This window comes from Plasmodium falciparum (genome assembly GCF_000002765.6).
Source record: "Plasmodium falciparum 3D7 genome assembly, chromosome: 10".
Lineage (NCBI taxonomy): Eukaryota > Apicomplexa > Aconoidasida > Haemosporida > Plasmodiidae > Plasmodium > Plasmodium falciparum.
This window is the reverse complement of record NC_037281.1, coordinates 920,001-936,992: the sequence shown is the minus strand read 5'-3', so window position 1 is coordinate 936,992 and position 16,992 is coordinate 920,001. Positions and strand designations below refer to the sequence as shown.

The following is a 16,992-nucleotide window of genomic DNA, read 5'->3' as shown; positions in this document are numbered from 1 at the left end:
ATAGAACGTTAATATTAGAATATAATTATTTACTATCAATAATAAAAATTAAAATAATCAAATAATAATGTATTCATAAAATATTTACTTCATAAATAAATATTTTTATAATATATATATATTTTAGAAGACAAAAAATTTTTCAAAATAATTAATAAATTAAAATCTGATAATTAATATTTTACACAATCAAATAAATATAATATATTTTATATTTTTAATTATGGATAACTCTGTAATTAATATATATATTATTTAAAAAATATATATTTATTTAATATATATTTTATTTATTTTATATATACTTTATTAAAATTATATTTATTTATTATTATTTATTTAATTTTAATATATTAAAATTATATAACAATATATTTATTTTATTTATTAATTTAATATTGTATTTTTTAATTAATTATATATTTATGTTATTGTTTTAATATATTTTTATTAATTAAATATTATATATTATTTAATTTTTTAAATTAATTATATATAAAATTATTTGAATAATTTTGTGTGTATACTAATTTTGATATTTCATATTATATATTTAAAAATTATTTATATTAATAAATGAAACTTTCATTGATTCATAGGTATTACTTTTAATTTTATATTATGCATTTGAATATATATCTATGTATGGTTTTTATAATTATATAAATAAACAAAATTAATATTTTTGAGATTTTTAAATTCTTTTGGTATTGCAGGAAATATTAAAGTTTATAATTGTTAAATAGTCATCTTTTATATCTTATTACATAGAAAGAATATAACGTCGTTGACTACAGTTTTATTTGAATACATAAAAAATTTTCTTCAAGTACAATTTTATCATTGGAATTATTCAAGATTCCCTTTTTCACCATAAGTAAATTATATTACATAAATATTCTATTATCAACTTAAAATATAAGATGTAATATGTGATTTAATGAATAATTAATTATAATTTAAATTATTTTAACGTTTATGAGATATAAATATTTATATAATTCCCAGTATTCTTTTGTATTTCTCTTTAAAATATTGCAAAAATAATTTTACACTATGAATATAAATGAAAGAATAATATTTCTTTTTGAAATTATATATTAGTATATATGGGATTTTAGTAAAAACATATACTATTCTTGTAAATCTTATAAATTAATATTTAAAGATATTATGTGTAAAATTGTCTTTTATTTTATATCTACTATAAAAATGACTTTTTTCAAGAATAATATTTTTTTTCTGATACATTGTAATAGGAATACAACCTTTTAATATTATTACCGAAAATTAAAAAGTTCATAAATTAAGAGATCAATAAAAAAACAAAAAAAAAACATATATAGATTCATTAATTTTTTTTATGCATTCGTACAATATATAATTTTTTAGAGAGTATAAATAAATGAGAAAAAAAAATATTCATATATATATTTATTCTATAAAATATTAAAAAAATATACATATTAAAAGTAACAAGTTGAAAAAAAAGGAGTTCTATAGTTTTATGTAATTGAATATTGATATTATATATTTTTTCTTTTATGTATATTAGTTTAAATTATTTTCTACAAATTTATTTTTAAATAGAAAAATTTTAGTAATTTCATCATGAACGTCTTATTTTTATTATTAATGAATAAAAAATAATAACATATTAGTAATAGAAATAAAAGAAATTCTCTTTAACAAATATGAAAATAATGAAAAAATATACCTTAACATAATCGACAAGTGGTATTTATAATTCCTTTTAATGTTATATAAGAAAAAAATGTTCCAAAAATAAATGAAAAAAAAATATAATTAGAAATATACATAATTAAAAGTATTATTAGAAAAACCTTTGTGGATAAATATATGTTTAAGACATTTTACTTATTGTATATAAATAATATCTATAATATAATATAATATGCTTGAAGTTAAAGAACCCTTTTTTTCTTTTTAAAGTATTATATATCTAATAATAATTATAAGACAACAAAAGAATTATAGTTGCATAGAACAGTATAACAATTAATTTTTTACGAAATGCAAAGGTTTTATGTGTAAATAAAAATTTCATTATTTATATCGATGTGTTTATGAAATTATAGGTTTAAAAATATATATTTGTAATTTCAACATATGTATTTTTTAATTGCGTAAACACAATGGTTAAAAAATTTGTTCGTTTTTTTTTTTTTTTTTTTATGTTTTCAAAAAAAAAAATTGCAGAAATTTTCAATAGCATAAATATGAATAAAATATATATTTATTACATATATTTTTTTGTTAATTTTTTTTTAATGATTATTGTTTATTAAAAATGTATTTATATAAAAATTGGTGTAAAATCAAATTCGAAGAATAATATGTGTATTTATTAGATTCATACGGAAACGTAAAAAAATAATAATAAAATATACAATTTCAAAATATTGAAAATTATATATAAAATCAAATATATATTTTATTGAGGCATATTTAATAAGAGAACATTAAAAACGAAAATAAATATTTTCTTATTTCTTATGGTAGTAACATAAAATCACAACTCCGAATTTTTGAAATTATAATGTATAAATAGATAAGGACAATATTAAAAAAAATATAATTGTACCTGTCTCTATATTATATTATTACTTTCAAAAGAATTAAATAATATCATCAATGTTGACATGCCTCCAACTCCAAGGAAATAACTAAAAGATATGAAATGCTTATTACTCTTTGTTATTTTTATTTCCTTAGTCATCTATAAAAAATACATCATGTATTTGTAAATAATATTATAATCGATGTATTGTTTTTCTTTTTCATATATTTTTGAATTAAATAATTAAAAAAACGAAAACTTACGTTAAAGGAAAGATACAGAAAAAAACCACAGGCAATTGAACTAAAAATTATTTCTACAAATTCATCTGTTAAATTAATAAAAAGAAAAAATAAATGTTATGAATCATTCCTGAATATTGTGTTGGTTTATTTTTATTTTTATTATTACTTGAAGGGAAGGAAAATATTGCAATAAAAACTCCTAATGGTAAAGATAAGATAAAAGACCAAGCATATATGCTTGCTAGTAAAGGATTCTAAATAAACAAAAAATTAAGGAGTATATAAAATAATAAATTATTATGTTGATATGTATTTATGTATATTAATTTAAATATAGACATAAAGATAAATAAAAATTAAATAAGAAAATATATAAAAACTATAACGTATATAGTTCAATTTTTAATATTTTACTTCTATTTTGTTAACAACATTCTTATAAACTATTAAACATTCAGCCCATTTATGAGCTAACATTGAAAGTCCTACGATTATAATAGCATTTTTATCTTTTAGACTTCCCATAAGTAAGCCTAATAAATAAAATAAATATATATATATATATATATATATACATATAACATATATGTTGTTATTTATAAATGATAACTAAAAATTATAATATAAAATTGTAAAAGTATATAAACTCTATTTTTCTTATATATTATATATATATATAAATATATATGTGAGTATATGTTTTTGCTTTTTTTTTTTTTAAATAAAAAAAAAATAAATTTACATATAACAAATTAATATTATTTGTTTTTTAAAGAATTACCTTCTATAAAAGAATGTATAAAAAGGCTTAAAACAATAAAAAAAGAGTTTGATTTAAATATTTCAAAAAATATATTAGTTTTACATGGATCGGTTTTATTATTATTATTATTATTGTTGTTGTTATTAATATTAGTATCCATTGCCTTCAATTCTAAATCTATAACTTCATTTGATTTTATGTCTATATAATTTGTAGTAATTTCTTTATCGTTTATGTTTTTAATTTGATTGTTTGAATTTTCACATGCTAGTGTACAATTAACATCAAAAGTACTTTCAAAGTGATGATCATATAGTATATCCGTTATATTCAAAAAAGTTACAGATACAAGTACTAATATAAAAATATAATACAGATTCATATTTTTTTTGTTGGATAAAATTATAACTTCTGGTAACATATGCAAAAAGGCTAAAGCTAATATCGCGCCTAATTAAAAAAAAAGAAAAACAAATAAATAATAATAAATTCATAATACAAAATATAATATGAATTTGTAAAACTATTTAAAAAAAAAAAAATTTCTATTTAATTTACATACCACTTGCTATGTTTTCAAAATTTTCCATATTAAAAAATCTGTTTTTCTTAATTTTTGATAATTTACTTTCTATATATGCTGGTATATACACAACTATAACGCATTCCACAAAAATAAGTAAGGCTAGAAATGTTGATAACCACATTTTAACGAAATTTTTTAACTTACAAAAGAAAAAAAACAAAAAAAATATTATCAAAAGCAAATTAAATGAAATTGTTTTGATATAATTTTTAAAAAGAATTAGTGAATAATTATGTTTTTATATAAATCATATTTTGTCATTGCAAATAATATATATATATATATATATATATATATATATAATATAATATAATAAAATATAATATAATATAATATAATATGAATACACTTTTTTATATGTATTTATAAAAAAGATTCTACACATTTCTATTTTACGTTTTTTTTTTTTTTTTTTTCATAAAAAAAATATATAATAGAAACTTTACACATAGTAACTATTTATCTGATGTAATATAAAATTCCATAAATATTAATATATTAAGATTAAAAAATAAAAAAATATATTATATATAAATATATATATATATATATGTATATATATATAATGAACTGTAGAATAAATATTAATCCTTCAACACATGTAATGGATACACAATTTTTATATATTAAACATTATATATATAATATAAATAAAAAAATATAATATAGTACGGATTAATATTTTTTACTATATAAATGTTTATAAAAAATGTGTCGTCTTATAATTTTAATATCAAGTATATTAGTATAACATGTAACATATGGTAACAATTCTTAAAAAAAGAAAACATATATATTTTATTTTAATAATATAAAATATATATTTTTATTTTATTATTTATTTATTACTTTTTTTTTTTTTTTTGTAGTATAAAATGCACTAATAAAAATCTACTGTATATTATAAATGAAGACATACATGCTTATTTTCTTTACATAAAATAATATATTTTAAAATGAAACAGTTGTTTTAAAACATAATAATTTTATTTTATTCTTTAATTCACTTGTATTTCTTTAATATCCTATTATATATTATTTAAAAAAAAAATGAGAAAAAAAAAAAAAAAAAATATATATATATATATATATATATATACATTAAATGTTAAAAATCAAGTTAAAATTAAATACATAAAATAAAAAAAAAATATAAACATGGAAAAAGTTAAAATAATAAAAATAATATCAAGTGTTAAATAGTATTAATTTAATACAAATGATAAAAGATCATTATTTTTTTGAAAAAAGCCCAAAGGAATAATATTATGTAAATATATATAAATATATAAATATTCTACATTTTACATATATAATTGATTATATTGTTTTCAAATTAAAAAATATACAAAAAATAAAATGACATAAAATTAAGTGTAAATTTTACATAATAACCCATTTCCCCTTTTTTTTTATTTTTTTTTACAAAAAAAAATTATTGCGTTATGATTAAATTAAAAAGTTGGACAAATATTTTTTAACGCATTTATTAACATTTGAAGATTTTTAATTTTTTTTTTTTTTTTTTTTTGTGTGGATGCATATGAATACATAATAAAATTATGGGACTCAAATACATGCAAAAATATTTTTAAGCCATAATATAATATTAATTATGTCTATATATTATATATATATAAGAAATATATATAATATAAAAATAATGTAAAAATATTAAATATATGCAAATAAATAGTTCACATGTGTATAGTTTATATAGCTTAATATAAATATAATTATTTTATTTTTATTCCACATTTTTTAAGGTTTTTTTTTTTTTTTTTTTTTATACCTAATTTATATTTTTTTAAAATAAAGACCATAGAATACCAAAAGAATATTCTTTTTTATTAAATATAAAAATAACCTTTTATTTTATATTCCTCTTTTCAATTCTACATACATATAATAATAATAATAATAATAATACTAATAATAGTTTTTATATATAAGCATAAATTTAATAAAAAAAAAAAAAAAGTACAATGCAATAATGTAGTGTGGAAAAGGCTGGAAATATAAAATAATATTTTCCTTTTTTTCTTTTTCTTTATAATTTCTTTTGATTTAAAAATCTTTTATTTTAGTGTTAAGTTCATATTTTTATATAAAAAAGATGCATTCATTGTATTAACACAATTTATTATTCAATATGTTATAAATAATGTTAAGTTATTTAGTAGCTATATAAATTATGCATATAAGATGAATACACATACATTATTATATAAAGAACATTCATTCATATATCATAACAGTGCAAAAAAAAAAAAATTATGAAAATGAAAAGTATAAAAAACGTACAAGTTTTATTTTCACAAAAAGAACAAGATATATAAAATCTTAATTTTATTAAAACGAAGATATGTTTATATAACGCAAAAAAGTAAGCAAATACTTTCATAAATTTAGAAAAAAAAAAAAAAAAAGAAGAAATTTCTCATTTGTATTTATTTCTTTTGTATATTTTTCATTTTAAATAGTAATATTAACATTTACATACAAAAGAATATTTGTCATATATATATATATATATATATCATATAAGAATTAATAATAAAAATATGCACATGAAGCTACATAAAATATAAAACATAAAAAAATAAGTTAATATGATATAAGTATTAAGTATTGCAATATTATCTCAATAAATTTTTATACAAACACATGAATATGAATATAACTAAAAAAAGAACTTAAATTTAATATGTTCCTTATAAAAGAGAAGAAACACAAATATGTGTACAATTCAAACATTATTTCTTATAAAGAATTACATTAAAATTTATTTGTTTAACCTATATTAATTTTCTTATGTAATGAAAAAAAAAATATTTTTTAATAATTATTTCCTTTTCGACATATAATATATAATATCTTTTTAAATGATTAAGTTCCTATTGATATTCTTGTTTATAATTTATAATTATTTTAATTTTATACTCTTATGTAAATATTTTTATTTCTTTTAAATTAAAAAAAAACAAAAAAAAAGAAGGAAAGAAAGAAAGAATAAATGCAATTATTACATAATTATATTTAATATATATATATATATATATATATTTTTTTAATTTATATTTTATTTTGAATACGTTTATATGCCTATCATCTATTAAATATATAAGTATTATTTATATATAATAATGTTATATCATTCTTTATTTTGAATGAGAACTTTTTCTCTATTTTTTTTTTATACATATAAAAAGGTGTGCTTGGGATTTTCTTTTTTATAAAATTCCCCCTCTCCACCCAAAAAAAAAAAAAAAAAAAAATATATATATATATAATATTATATGTAATAATATACATAATTTTTTTTTATATATAATTAGGAATGAGAATAAAAAAAAAAAAAATTATTGGAATTAAAATTAAAAGCGATTTTTTTTTTTTTTTTTTTTTTTTTTTTCATATTTCATTAGAAGAAATAAACCACAATAACATTTATTAATATTAAAATTGAAAAAAGAAAAAATATATATAAGATTATATATTAATGCATATATAGGTCAATTTATATATTTTTTCATTTTACAATTAAAACTTAATATTTAAAACGAATGAAATTGAAGATTTTTTTTTTATATATCTTGTAAATATATTGTATTGGAAGTAATAAATTTTCCATTTAATTTGCAATATATATTTTATTATATATACACCACTTAATGAGATAGAATAATATATATATAAAGTTATATTTTATTGCTAATATATATATATATATATATATAATCATAATATTTATATACAATTTGTAAAAAGAGTTTAAAAAAAAATGAAAAGAAAAAATGAAGAAAACTTCAGATATAAAACATATTTTTAAGAGGGAAGATGATAGTTCAAAGATAACGAAATTGATAAAGAATATTTCTCCCCTTTTTTTTATGAGTGAATTTTTATATATTTTATTTTTACGTTACAATGATCATATATTAAGTACAACATATAAAGAAAAAGTAACACCCCATGTTAGGGAAAACATATATAATATTTTCATACTATTATATTTTATAAAGCCATTATTTGCATTTTTAACAGATAGTGTGTATTTTAATTTAAATAATATACTTGGCCTTATTTACAGAAAAATATATAAAATATATAATTATTTTGAACAATTTATACAATATTGTTGTAGTTTAATATATAAAAGTAAATATTTATTTTTAAAAATATTTTTTAAAAGATATATAAAGAATGGATTGTCAAAATCACGATATTTAAAAAAAAAGGCACATATAGGAAAAAGTGGATATATGGATAATTTTGTATATTTTCCATTAAATAGAAAATATTATGTTATTATTAGTGAATTTATAACGACCGTGTTATTATTAGTTATTTACCTTTTTAATGAAAAAATAAATTATTATATTTACCTTACTATAATATCATTTATATCCAGTCAAATGTTATTATCATCTTGTGTATTTGAAGGTGTAGTAGTTGAAAGATGTAAAAGGCAAATGTATTTTGAAAAAGTTTTTTACATATCATATGTAATGTGTGTAAAAATATTTTGTTCTCTCATATTATATTATATGTATATTTTGAAAGTTAGTGTATTTCTTTTAATTTCCAAAAGCTTCCTCATCTTTCTTATATCATGTGTATGTAGTGAAGAAACACTTTTATTAAATAATAAAAGAAAAATACAACGTAATATTATATTCAAAAGTGGAAGTGATGAAGTATATGTCAAAAATACAGAAGACATATTATCCCAAATAAATATTTTAAAAAAAATATTTTTTAATGAAAATTTATTTAAAACAATCTTTTTTATAATATTATTTAATTCTGCTATTGATTCCAAACTTTCCATTTTACAATATGGTGTTCAGAATTTTAGTTGGCCGCATTCACTAATTAATTACATTCCTCTCGTATCACAGTAAGAATATAACAAAAATATATGTATATATATATATGTGTATACGATTTGTATTTATTATTTATATATTTATCATGTAAAATATATTATTATTCATACATAAAATTTATATGAAATGTATGTACAAAATTTATATTATTTCTCCCTTATTACAGGTCGTCCAAATTAATTGGTATTTCAATTTTCCAATTATACACAAATAAACTCAATTACAAAAATTATTCCATGGTCGTTATCCTATTTAATATTTTACTTAAATTATGCAGTTTTATTTTTCTGTATAATAACAAGAATACCTACGTGAGTCCCTTTTTATTTTTATTCAATATAATTGTTCAGAATATTTCTATCAAAATTTTATCTTTACCCATCTTATTATTATGTATAGAAAAAGCTCCTTTAAGTTTAGAATCTACCATAATAAATATATATATTTTTTGTTTTAATTTATCAAATTTGATTAGTAAAAGATATTTCATGTGGAATATTATTTTACATGTGTCAAAGAATGTGTTCATAATTTTACTTCTTTCATTCCTAACAACCTGTGCTAGCTTATTATATTATTTCCACATCTCTTTAGATACCTTAAATAATATGAATTCATCATCATTATATTTAGATGAAAAGGAAGATGTAAACTTGAAAATAAATAAAATACCCCAAAAAAATTATTTGCGTGATGAATTATTTCTTAATAATGAGGAAAAAAAAAAACAGGTTAAAAAAGTTGTTCGTTTTAAAGAAGATTCAATTATAAAGACGCAAAAAAATACAAATGATGAAAAAAAGAAAAAAAACAATAATTTATTTAAAATATCATCTGATTATAATTCAGATAGTGATCAGTGGTTGATAATTGATAGTTTAAAGGTAACAATCAAAAGATATATTCATAAATAAATAAATAAATATATATATATATATTTATATATATATATTCATATTCATAAACATTTTTTTATATATTTCTTCTATATACAAGTTTTATATTTTATATTTTTTCTTTTATTTTCAGAGTGATGATACAAGAAAAAAGCAAGGGAAATACAAATCATTAAATATTTCGAATATTATGTTATAAAAACATTTTGCTCTTTTTTATTTTTTCATATATATTTTTCATTGATAAATTATGAAATTTGACACTTATAATATTTCATTTATTCAAATGTTAATTCGTATTCTTTATATATATAAATGTATTATATATGTAATATTATACATGCATACATAATATATATATATATATATATATATAAATATATATATATTTATATATATAATATAAAATATGGAATTCTTAATGTTTATTATATATTATTATTAATGATTTTTATGAATTCAATATTATTTCTACCTTTTCATTTTTTCCCTTTTTTTTTTTTTTTTTTTTTTTTATTTGTAAATATTTGTAAATTTCTATAAATATTTATAATTTTTATATTTTATTTGTTTTTATATATATTTCATTATATTTTTTAATTTTATATATTTTTTTTGTTTAAATGTTTTATTTAGATAACATCATATAAATTTATATATATATAATAATATATATATATATATTTTTTTTTTTAATGAATAACTTTTAAAAAGATTTTAAAATATACTACTAATAATAACAAAACAAAATAAACTATTTATTTTATTATTTATATAAATATATTTAAAAAATAGAAAAATGTATGAGGTATATTATTTAAATGAGCATGATGAATTTGAAAAAAAAAAGAAAAAAAATGAAGAAATACAAAGTTCCCTAATTTTAAAAAATCATGCCATTTCTTCAGAAAAAAAATCTAAGTTAGTTAAACACAATATTTATGAAGGAGGATATACAATATGGGAATGTACATGGGATATGTTAAAATTTTTTCATAAGGAGGGGTTCGATTTTAATAATAAGCAAGTATTGGAATTAGGTATATATAATATTATGTTGACGTTGTATGATAATTTATTATTTTTTAAAAATATTTCAGTGCAACATTATTATACATTTTAAAGTGCATGTATATATGTATATTATTTTTTTATATACATATATATCATATATATAATAATTATTATTTTATTTTATTTTATTTTTCTAGGTTGTGGGCATGGTTTAGTTGGAATCAAAGTGTTATTAGATAATGGAAATGTTGTTTTCCAAGAATTAAATAAAGAAGTTATTAATGACGTCTTACTACCAAATATAAAAAAAAATTTGAAGATGAAACTTAAAAAGAAAAAGTTAAAAGAAAATAAGCATTACATGAAAATAAATAATGATAAAATAACATGTTATGTTATTAATAAACCATGGCATAAATTAAATTCGAAATTACAAAAGAAGAAATTAAACTGTTTTGATTTTATATTAGGAAATGAAATATTATATAGAAAAGAAAATTATTATCATATTTTAAAAATTCTCAAAAAAAATCTGAAAAAAGGAGGAAAAGCTTATTTTGGTTCGAAGTCTTATTATTTTGGATTTGAAGATGGAACAGGTTCAAATAGTTTTGTGACATATGTTAATAATAATGAACATTTTAATTTCGTTGCAAGAATTATTCAAACCACTACAGGGAAATCTGTCTATTCGAAAGATATTATAGAAGTAACCTTTTCACCCAATAATGATTAGTACTTTGAACATTTGTGGAAAATAATTAAAAAAGACAAATATTTTATTATATAAATATATATATATATATATATTTATTTATATTTATTTATATTTGTTTAAACGCTGAACAACTTACTTTATACATTTTAATCCTTTTCTTTTTTCCCAAATTGATATAAATTAAAAACATAAAAGTTAATATTTGTTTGAAAATATAAAAGAATTAAATGTTATTAAAAAAAAAAAATATAATAAATTTCCTTTTTTTTTTTTTTTTTTTTTTTTGTGTAACAAAATTTTGCATTTCAAAAACATTATATAAAATAAAAACTTTTAAAATTATTAAATAAAACGTTGTAAATAATTTAAATATTAACATAGTGTAAATGATATACATATTAATATATACTCATTTTGTTTATTATAATATTATATGTTCACATATAATTTAGGCTATATATTATATATTTTGAGATACGTTTCTTGTGAATATATATATATATATATATATATATATATATATATATATTATATAACAAAAGATATGCATATATATCTATATTAACAATTAGAGGGTGAAAAAAAAAAAAAAAAAAAAAAATTATACATGTATATATATATATATATATATATATATAATATGCTGAAAAAACATGAAAATATGTATGTATATATTATTTTGCAAAAGAAACAAAGACATACATATATAATATTATTTCAAAATAGATAAAATATTATATTAGAACAATAATATTAGAGCTAGTTAATGTAGCTTTAATGATATATATATATATATATATATAATAAATATATGTTTATTTTAAAAAAAACCATTTAGACATTTAAGGTTAATAAACAATTATGAATATTAATAATTAATACAAAGAATTCTTTATAACTATATTATTTTTTTTTTAAATAAATAAATAAATATATAAATATATATATATATATATATATATATATATATATAATATTTTCATCTAATAAGTATGTGTTTATTTTATTATAATTAAATAAATTATTCATATGTTATATTTTTATATTGATTAAAAATTTTATTTTTTTACATGTTATTATTATATTACATATATTTATTGACATTATTCTGAACATTTGGTATAAACTTATTATCGTATGCATTCATATCATTAATTTTTTTTATTTCCATATTGAAGTTGCTATTTTCATATTTATCTAAATTTGTAAAATTATTACTTGTATATATTATGTTATTTATATCTAAATCATATGGTGCATCATTATTTTTCCCATAATAGTTGTTTTCATTCCTTTGAGCAACATTAGGATTAGTATTAATATTATTACCTTGCTGGTACCTATTGGGAGTGTTATAATTCATATTAAGCATATTGGTATTTGATTTTGTATATACTATTTTATCATGGTTATAATTTTCCTTGAAATATTCATTATGATTTAATATTTCTTTTTTCATTTTTTCCTTTTCATTATTTTTTAATTGTAACATATTAAATAAATATTCCAAATCATTTTTATCAAATTGTTTCTTATTAATTAACATTTCAAACAAGTGCATATTTTTTTCATCATTAAAAAAATCATCTATATCTAATGAATTCTGTTTTGCATATATATTTAAAAATGTAAATAAAATTTTCATATTTTTAAAATATTGTGTTGTTTTATTTTGTTTATCATTCATATATTCATTTTTGGATATATTATCATCCAAATTTTCTTGTTCTTCTTTAGAAACAGCATTTAAATATTCCTTCTTTTTTTCCATAATATTATTTAATTGTTTAACATCTATTTCAGATATATGCTCACTATTATTATTATTATTATTATTATTATTATTATTATTATTATTGTTATTATTTATATTATAATAAAACATATTATTATTATTATTGTTTTCTTTTTTATAATTATATTCATTTGAATTATTTCCCTTTATATTATTATTCCACTTATTATTATTCTCGTAGTTATCTCTTTTCATATTGGTATGGATATCATTTATATGATAATGCATGCTATTACTATTATGAATAATATTATTATTATTATTATTATCATGTACATTACTATTTTTATTGTACATAATAATATTATTATTACCATTGTTATACCATATATCATTTAAAAAGGAACTTATATTTTTTGTCTTTTCATTAAATGATGATGGTGTTTCATTCCTTATCCTATTTATAGTTAGCTCAATATTTTTTTCTGTAGGTATATTTTGTCTTTCATTTTTTTCATCTACTGAATATAAATTATTTTCATTAACAAAAAATTTATTATACATATTAATATTTGAATTTTCTGATTCATTTGAATTATTAAAAAAAAACAAATTTTTCGAGTTTGCACCAAATTGGTTTTTGAAATTGTTTAATTTAGATGATTCATTCTTTTCAGAATTATTCTCTTCTATGTAATTATAATTTGAATACTTATTATTTCTTATATTTCCTCCTTGGCATCTTGTAGTATCCATTTTATCTATAAAATTAAAAAACGTATTATCATGTTTGTTATTTTCTTCTACTGATTGTATATTGCTTGTTTTTTTCCAGGTATTTTTATCCCATCTCTTTTCAAAATGGTTATTATTACTACTACTACTATTACTACTACTACTACTGTTACTATTACTATTACTATTACTATTTGGAGTTACTTTTTTGGAGTCACTATAATTACTTTTACTATTATTATTATTATTATTATTATTATCACACATATTAAAGTATGAAAAGGTAGTTTCCATGTTTTTATTAGGTACCATATTTTCTTCCATATTTTTATAAGTTATCATATTACTTTCCATATTATTATATAACGCCATATCATTTTGAGTATTTATTTGTTCCCCTTTATTGTCTTTATTATTACTATATTTATTTTCTCTGTTTTCTTTAATTAAAAAAAATGTTTCATTTTTATTAATATCATCTGCTTCCTTTAACATTTTTCCACAATTCTTTTTATTAGTATCTTTTCCTTCAAATGAGTTATTTTCATTAATAGTATATGAACAAAATTCTCCTCCTGTATTCAATTCTTTTGATAAACACAAATTGGCGCCGTTATTTTGTGGTAATTTAGATGCATATATAGGAAAATGCTTTTCAGTGGTAACATTTAGATCATATTTATCCGAATAATTTGTAAACATCTTTGGATATATACTAGGAACGGAATCACAATTATTCGAATTGTTTAAAGGAAACTTATTTTTGTATTCGTTTTCTAATAAACTTTTTGAGCTATTCGTATCAGGAATTGAAAGATGTTGAGTATTACTATTATTAGCTTTATTATATATAGTACTATTATTATTATTATTATTTATATTATTTTTATTTGAAATAAAAACGGAAGATTTCATATTATTATTTGAACACTTGTTATTTTTAAGTTTCTTTTTTACTTCGGTTGAAGTCAAAGAATTAAACGTATTTAAAGTATCCGTTGTACTAACTAAACTTTGTGCGGTTTTCAGGTTTGTAACATCTTTTGCTTTATTTTTATTTGTATTATAAATGTTTTTTAATTTTGCAGGTAATAAATGCTCTTCACCATTTTTTAACTGAACCTTTAAAAGTTTTCCATGTATATACATTTTTGATAATTCTTCAAAAGCTTCTATAGCTGATTTTTTGTTATCATAAGAAACAAATCCAAAACCTCTATTACCTTGTTTCTTGTCATTCTCTTTACTGATATACGGAATTCTTAGACCTACAACATGTCCGTATTTATTTACTAGCTGTATTAAATTTAATTCGGTCCATTTTAGGGGTATTCCATATAAAAATAAATTTGCGCCTTGAATAAAAAAAAAAAAAAAAAAAAAAAAAATATATATATATATATATTATATATATATACAAACATTTAGTGTTAAAAAAAAATTGAAAAAATGTGCACATTATATATTCACACTTATAAACATTTTACATTTTTATATTTCATTTTTGCATGCATACCTGGTGGTCCATCTTTTAACAAGGAGAAATTTTCTTTACTATAATGCATGGTATTTTGATGAGGAATTTGTTTGGAAACAATAAAACATATTAATTTATGATTAGGTGAATTATCAAAAAACTTTTTCTGATTTAAAAAATTAACAGCATTAATAGCACATTTTTCATCAATGAAATATACAAAAGCATAAGACCATTTATCAATAGACCATTTATATTCAATATGAATTATATATCCAAATATTTCTAATACATTTTTTAATCTTTCTTCAGTGATATTTGGTGGGATATTTCCAAGGAAAATATTAGTTATTACAATATTTTTAAAATTATAATTTCCTTTGTTTTTTTTTATTTCTTTAATGATTTGATTATTTATATTATCATGTTTCACTTTTTCATTATATAATTTATATTCATTCATGAATTCAGGTACATTTTCTTCAAAATCTACAACATTTTTTTCAAAAGATTCTTCTTCTACTTTTTCTTTAGAATAATCTATATTTCTATACATATAATTCATTTGCGTAAGTTGAGATACATCATTCATTTTATAATTTTCTGATCCTTCTATTTCTTTTTTTTTCTTTTCTTGTTCATAATTTGGAATATTACAAAAGTTAACTGAATTGTTAAATAATTTTTCATTATATTTATCATTCTCTTGATTATAATTTTCGTTATTTGTAAATAAATTATATTTATTTTTTGAAACCATTGGAATTATATTATTAACATTATTATATAATTGGTTTTCAATATTATTCATATGTATATTACTATTACATTTGTTGTTTATAAAATTCTTCTTCTTCTCCTTTTTATTATAATCTACATTGTTTAAAATTTGATAAAAACCATTATTTTCATCACCAACTAAAAAGTTATTACTTTCTATATTATTCATTGTGATTGATGTTATATGATCCCCTAATGCTTGTGTGATGTCTTGATTTTTTTTATTTGTACTCAGTAAATTGTATTCACTGCATGTAATATTACTATTAAGGTTATTTTTATTGTTATTGTTATTTTTATTGTTATTTTTATTATTATTTTTATTATTATTTTTATTATTATTTTTATTGTTATTTTTATTGTTGTTTTTATTGTTGTTTTTATCCTTATAATTATTTTTAGGATTATCGTTAGGATTATTATTATTAGGGTTGGCAATGTTATGGTTGGTAATATTTTTATTGGTTATGCTATGATTTGTAGTATTATGGTTAGTTGTGTTATTATTCGAGCTTTTGTTATTTGTTATATTATGGTTAGTATCACTATTTTTGCTATTAATATTATTAC

At 17.0% G+C, this 16,992-nt stretch overlaps 4 protein-coding genes across 4 annotated transcripts in view; 2 read left to right on the top strand and 2 right to left on the bottom strand.

The window, feature by feature from the left end:
* Positions 1-2,611: 2,611 nt before the first annotated feature.
* Positions 2,612-4,296, bottom strand: PF3D7_1022300 (ZIP domain-containing protein, putative; the record flags this gene model as incomplete). The annotated part of the gene is made up of 6 exons (XM_001347464.2): positions 2,612-2,740; positions 2,845-2,909; positions 2,993-3,080; positions 3,241-3,359; positions 3,608-4,039; positions 4,152-4,296. 6 exons carry the CDS (start codon positions 4,294-4,296, stop codon positions 2,612-2,614), a joined length of 978 nt encoding a protein of 325 aa, XP_001347500.2.
* Positions 4,297-7,972: 3,676 nt separating this feature from the next.
* PF3D7_1022200 (conserved Plasmodium membrane protein, unknown function) lies at positions 7,973-10,162 on the top strand (the record flags this gene model as incomplete). The annotated part of the gene is made up of 3 exons (XM_001347463.2): positions 7,973-9,078; positions 9,234-9,951; positions 10,097-10,162. 3 exons carry the CDS (start codon positions 7,973-7,975, stop codon positions 10,160-10,162), a joined length of 1,890 nt encoding a protein of 629 aa, XP_001347499.2.
* A 600-nt stretch (positions 10,163-10,762) lies between these two features.
* PF3D7_1022100 (methyltransferase, putative) lies at positions 10,763-11,713 on the top strand (the record flags this gene model as incomplete). The annotated part of the gene is made up of 2 exons (XM_002585364.1): positions 10,763-11,003; positions 11,175-11,713. The coding sequence occupies 2 exons, from the start codon at positions 10,763-10,765 to the stop codon at positions 11,711-11,713; spliced, it is 780 nt and encodes a 259-aa protein (XP_002585410.1).
* A 1,066-nt stretch (positions 11,714-12,779) lies between these two features.
* Positions 12,780-16,992, bottom strand: part of PF3D7_1022000 (RNA-binding protein, putative) — a gene marked incomplete at both ends in the record, with an annotated part of 4,442 nt that continues 229 nt past the window's right edge. The window contains 2 exons of the mRNA XM_001347462.2: positions 12,780-15,520; positions 15,682-16,992. The exon at positions 15,682-16,992 is cut by the window's right edge and continues 229 nt beyond it. Coding sequence (XP_001347498.2) covers positions 12,780-15,520; positions 15,682-16,992 — 4,052 coding nt within the window. The remainder of the gene's footprint in view (positions 15,521-15,681) is intronic.